Genomic DNA, 5,838 nt, shown 5'->3' with positions numbered 1-5,838 from the left:
GTGAAGACATGTTAAACATGTCAGCGGGTCAAACCCGCAGAGCACTCTTCGGCTCCACTACAGAGCCTGCCCGTACCGGCTGACTGTTGGAAGTCGATGAGCCTTGACTTCATCTTTGGGCTTTCCGCCGACGGACACGGCAACACCGGAGTTATGGTGTTCGTGTGTCGGCCCGAGCAAGATGGTACATCTTGCTCCGGTTCCCGTTACTGTTACGGGCGAACAAACCGCAAGGTTGTTCGTCGATGGCGTGCACCGCTATCACGGCCTCCCGGAGACGATTGTCTCGTACCGAGACCCGCGGTTCACGGCTGCGGTTTGGAAAACGCTGTTTCCTTTATTAGGAACCCGTCCGCAGATGTTCACTGCGGACCATCCACAGACAGACGGCCAGACAGAGCGCGTCAATCTAGTGCTCGACGACACTCCTCGCAGTGTGTGCGCAGAAGCACCACTTACGTGGTCGACGCAGCTTTCAGCTGTTGGGTTTGCGCTCAACAACGCAGTGCACGCGTCTCTAGGCTCACGCCGTCCTACTTGAACGGCTTCTGTCACCCCAGAGTGCCCCTCACGCTTCGAGGAGACTCTGATTCCTTTATTCTAAGTGGGGGAGAGGCTCGGAAAACTCTTTCCCCCCATGTCTCACATCTGAGACATGGGGGGAAAGACCGCTTTTTCTGCCGAAACAAGTGTAATCCTTTGTGGATACCAAGCTGAGCGTGATCAGCAGGGTCAACGATGCCGTGGCAGCGGCCCAGGACTGCCAGAAGGAGTCCTTCGACAAACATGGAACAGTAAAATAACTTGTATTTTTAAGTAAGGGTGAATAAGTGATATTGAACCCATGGAACCTATCGCTAGACACTGTAAGCTCTGTCGGCAGCAACAAGCTGATGCAGCGCTTCATTGAACCGCTCGAAGGCCTGGTCAGGCATGATCCGCCGTACACCATCGATCTGCCCACGTAAATGAAGACGCACCAGACGTTCTACGTTGGACGTCTTAAGCGGTATCATGATCCACAGGAAGTTGCCGACTCGCAGACCCACCTAGGACCAGCTCCTTGAAGCGAGGGCCGGCCACAGACGTCGACGAAGGCGTTGGACCAGGCACCCAAGCCTCGGTCTGAACGGCAAAGCTGCGGTGAAGACCGTACGCAGGAGGGGCTCCGTATGAACGGACACCAGAGCCATACGCCAAGTACGTTGCGTACGCCGGGTACGCACCATATGCGTACAACTGGAAGTGCGCCGAAGGCGGCTCCGGACGTGGCAGAAGAGCTTCGATACGTCAGATCATATGCGGAAGGCCTCGTCCAGATCGGACGAAGAGGCCCGTCGATCCACCCGCAGATGCAGGCTCGCGACCTCACGCTCCAGCAGGTCCAGGCGACCCGCAAGATGAGCGAGCCCGCCCTGATTCCGGGCCTGGCGGCAGAATCCTCGACGATCCCAAGGCCAAGTGTAATCTCAAGCACGAGGACACGTTGACGAAGGCGGTCAGCCTCAGGGCCCTGTGTCGGACCCGCAGGAGAAACACTCGGATGAGAGTGACGTTCAGGAGGTGCCGAGTACTCGTACTCGTACGAGGGCACCTCCGCCCCTGCTTGACCGGAATGGAGAAGTCCACTACCACGTGGAGTGGATCCTTCAGAAGCAACGGCGTCGCGGTAAGCAACAGCTCCTCGTGAAGTGGAGGGGTTATGCCCACCCCGAGAACTCGTGGGAGCCGATTAAACGGCTCCTGATTGACCGCTCGAAGGCTGTCGCAATCTGGGAACAGAAGCAGCGGCAGATTTATAAGTAGTCCGGGGCTTCTTGCCCGAACGGGGTACGGACGTAGAATACACTCCGTACCCGCGCTCATCGTGAGCAGTGGAAGCCGCGCGCATCCGGATGTCCCTAAGCAGCACGCGCTTGCTGGCCAAGTGGGCAAACCGAACACGAAGATCACGCTGGTCCAGGATGCGGGACATCAGCTGATCTTCATGGCGTTCCCGTAACTTCGAGGGTGAGTGCTTGAGAGACTCCAGCCATGCCCAGAACATGTCCTCACAAGAACTCCACGTGGGACAGTTCTCGGGCAGAACCCAGGGGTATCCCCAAAGAGGATAGAGACCACCCCGGTTCTCGGGCTTCTTACGTAAAGTCCTCAATTGGATGCGGTGTGGCGCGAAGCACACATTGAGCAGCCTCCAAGCTGTCAACGAGCAACTGTTCCTTCTGAACAAGGGCACGCTCGTAAATGCCCCTAGAAGTGAGGCCGCCCACACGACCATGATGAGCGATGAAAGGCTCTAGGAAGTGATCAGCCCCAGAGCTCTCCTCGGAAGGCCAATACCCTCTTGAGTGGATGACAGCTCCCTGGCTGACGGGTGCCACCACCGAACTTCCACGCATACGCTGGGCAGCTTGGAAGTCCTCCTGCTGCTGATCGAGGTCGTTAGGGATCCTCCGGGTCTTAGGAATAGCACCCGCTTCCTCCTCTTCCTCCTCATAGTCCTCTTCATCCGAGGAACCGAAGAGGTTCCGATTGGTGTACCCAGTCTCCTTCTCCTCGCGGAGTGGAGACTTCGAAGTCGTACGCTTCTTAGAAGGCTTAACGCCTTCGGCTTTCGCAGCGTTAGCAAGCGCGAGACACTCGGCAAGCGAGAGATGTTTGCGAGGTTCCCCTCCTCGCCGTCGCCAGCTTTGGAAGTGCACTTAGTCTTGACGGCCGGCCTCTCAGAGCGCACATACGTCCTGGGACTGTGATCACCGTGTCACTAGAGAGCGACTGCACGCTGTCATCCTTGAGCTCGCTGGGCACTAGGCTGTGCTCTCCCGTAGAGCCCACAGGAGCATCGTGCGTGCTCTCGGATTCGGCTTCGTCCTCACTGCCAGATTCGAGCTCACGTTCAGCGAACCGAGAGCTCGGACGATTGTCTGGGGAGGCTGAGGGCGACGGACTGCGGCGCTTGCTCGTACGCTTGCCCACAGCCGCACCACCAGTTGAGCCGATCGCCTCGGAGTCCACCTTAATAGCCTCTTGAGTGCCGAGCCTTTGCCGTGAGGCTTGGTGCTCTTGGCTTGCGTCTTTCCGGCAGCGACCTTGGATCGTGTCTTCGCACCGCTCTTCGCAGAGCCAAGGGGCATGGAAACGGTCGATGTGGAGACCAAGAAGAGGAGCGCACAGACTGCTGCTCGAGGCTCTAACTGTGAAGTGAGCCTCCGCCGCGCTCGCGCGGCCAAGTCGATGTTTTTCGACTTTGAGAATGAAAGTTTGTGACGTACACTTCTTCATTCTGATTGGTCGGTAAACCGAACCTAAGTGGGGAGGATGTAACGGGGTACGTAGCCCTCGGTGTACACTTAGCTACAGTACATGAAGTGTGAGACGTCACACTTCAGAAGTATGACATGTCATACTTCGGGATATTTGGTACAAGGTACAGTACCAAGGTCGTCTCAAAGCGAACCATTGGCTGATGACATTGCTTTTCTATAGGTGACTTATAGTTTGTATTTAACTCAAGCTTAACTTACCTTTAAATATACTCAGTTTACAATCTACCTTAAATTGGTCACTTCGTTCCCTTTGGTAAAAGGGGACCTGTGAGCTGCCGCTCACTGAGAGTTTGTATACTCTCGGAAGCGAATTTCCAGGGTGCTGTGTGACCCCGTCACAACAAATCTCGATTTATCCAATTAAATACCCTCTTTGAGTCATCGAGATTTAGACTAATGTTTTATCAAGCTACATCAGCCACTCATCAACAATGACCATCACTCATGCTCTTAAGCAATATACCGGTATCTACATTTACTCTGATACCGGAATAGTACTACATGTAGCACGGTTTAAATACACATGTCATCTAATCAGCAAAAGTATATTAGTAATCCCCTTATCTGGCAGCTCATGCCAAAGAGCACAACCCTTTTTCAAAAAACAAAAGAGCATGAAGACTTGTTGCTATTTCAGGACCGCATAAATCAAACACTCAACGTCATTGCACATTTCAATATGTCACCGTTAAACCACCTCCGCCTCGCTCCCCTGACCGAAGAAGATGACATCCGTCGTGTCGCTGCGATGGAAGCTGCTTCTTATCCCGCTGACGAAGCGGCTACTGAGTCGGGCATACGATTCCGACAGAAAAACGCCGGTCCGTTCTTCTGGGTATCCTACCTCCCCAAAGACGACCAAGAATCCGAGACCCTCGTAGGCTTTGTCAACGGCACATTGACAGCCAAATATCAGCTAGATGGCGAATCCATGAGTCGACACGACCCACACGGATCGCTGCTTTGTATCCACTCGGTGGTGGTGAATCAGACCTTTAGACGTCGGGGACTCGCCACGCAGCTACTCAAGCGATACGTGGAAGTCATTCTGGACTCGCAGCCTCACGTGAAGCGCATCATGCTCATCTCCAAGGCCAATTTAGTTGGCTTCTATGTGAATTGCGGGTTCTCCGTGACGCGACTGTCGCCGGTTGTGCACGGCCAAGATCCGTGGCTCGAACTGTCGTTGGACTGCGAGAAAGCGAGACTACCGCCACTGATTCAGGTTGGATACATCGCTGAATCGTATATTCTATGGCAATACTGAGTGCCTGGTACTTTTTTTTCTTAGGTGGACGCATTTTCCAGCGAGCCTTTTCAGGGCAACCCGGCGGCTGTGGTGTTGCTCACTTCTGCAGTGTACCACAAGGCAGGGGCTTCAGAATGGATGCAGCGTGTGGCGATAGAGAACAACCTGAGTGAAACAGCTTATGCTGCTCCTCGCGCACGTACTTCCCAGACTGCTAATGACGTCGTCGAGTACGATCTGCGGTGGTTTACTCCAGGTAACGACACAAAATCGAGAAAACTAGGATATTATTGTGTACTAACGCTGTGGCTTCTTATGGAATGCCAGGCACTGAGGTGAAACTGTGTGGACATGCCACTCTGTCGACGGCTTTTGCATTACACGATGCAGGTCACGTGACTTTGAGCCAAACGCTTCACTTCCACACGTTGAGTGGGGTGTTGGTCTGTCGTTTTGAGGTGCAGAGTGAGTCGCAGAAGGTGCACGTGCTGATGGACTTCCCGGAACAACCCACGACGCCTGCAGGGCCTACTGTGGTATTAAAGGAGCTGGCCTCTGCGCTAGGCATTCAGCCAAATGTCATCGTTGACGTGAAGCGAGCGACCACAGATCTACTCGTTCGTGTGACATCTGAAGGCTTCACGACGCTCGTGCCGGATTTTGTGCAACTGGCCAAGTATGACGCACGCGGTGTCGCTGTTACTGCTAAAGCGCCCGCCGATAATGCGTTGGACGTGGACATCCAAAGCCGGTTCTTTGCTCCTCGTGGTGGGGTGAACGAAGATCCGGTCACGGGTAGTGCGCATTGCGCCTTTGGGCCGTACTGGGCCCCACTACTCGAGAAGACGACTATCAAAGCACAGCAATTCACCCCTGTTCGAGGTGGATACATCACATTGGACCTCGTGGCGGCTGGACCGGGTCGCGTTCTATTGAAGGGCGAAGGGGTTATCGTCCTGCGTGGTCAGCTGTCTTCATCGCCGTAACCTGCAGGTTGCTACAAAAACCTAAGAATAAAAGAAATGAAGCTTTATTGAAGAGATCTTAAAGTTTCCTAATAGTTCACCACTCTCTTGATGATATATTTCGAGTAGTCCTCCCAAATACCCATGAGCCGCGGGTAGCCATGAATCCTGTCTCGATTCGCCTTCAGAACCTGCCAGAAAACGTCGTCTGCTGCAAGCCCCTTCGAGTACCACTTGTTGAACTGTGCGGTCTCCAGCTTCTGGGCAATACCCTTTGATCTCCTTCTAAGCTTCCCCA

At 54.1% G+C, this 5,838-nt stretch overlaps 1 protein-coding gene across 1 annotated transcript; it reads left to right on the top strand.

Moving 5' to 3' along the window:
* Positions 1 to 4,005: 4,005 nt before the first annotated feature.
* Positions 4,006 to 5,561, top strand: PITG_21166 (uncharacterized protein; the record flags this gene model as incomplete). The annotated part of the gene is made up of 3 exons (XM_002895006.1): positions 4,006 to 4,551; positions 4,618 to 4,831; positions 4,903 to 5,561. 3 exons carry the CDS (start codon positions 4,006 to 4,008, stop codon positions 5,559 to 5,561), a joined length of 1,419 nt encoding a protein of 472 aa, XP_002895052.1.
* Positions 5,562 to 5,838: the final 277 nt, after the last annotated feature.

This window comes from Phytophthora infestans, genomic scaffold (genome assembly GCF_000142945.1).
Source record: "Phytophthora infestans T30-4 supercont1.301 genomic scaffold, whole genome shotgun sequence".
Taxonomy (NCBI): Eukaryota; Oomycota; class Peronosporomycetes; order Peronosporales; family Peronosporaceae; genus Phytophthora; species Phytophthora infestans.
This window is presented reverse-complemented; position numbering and strand designations above follow the sequence as displayed.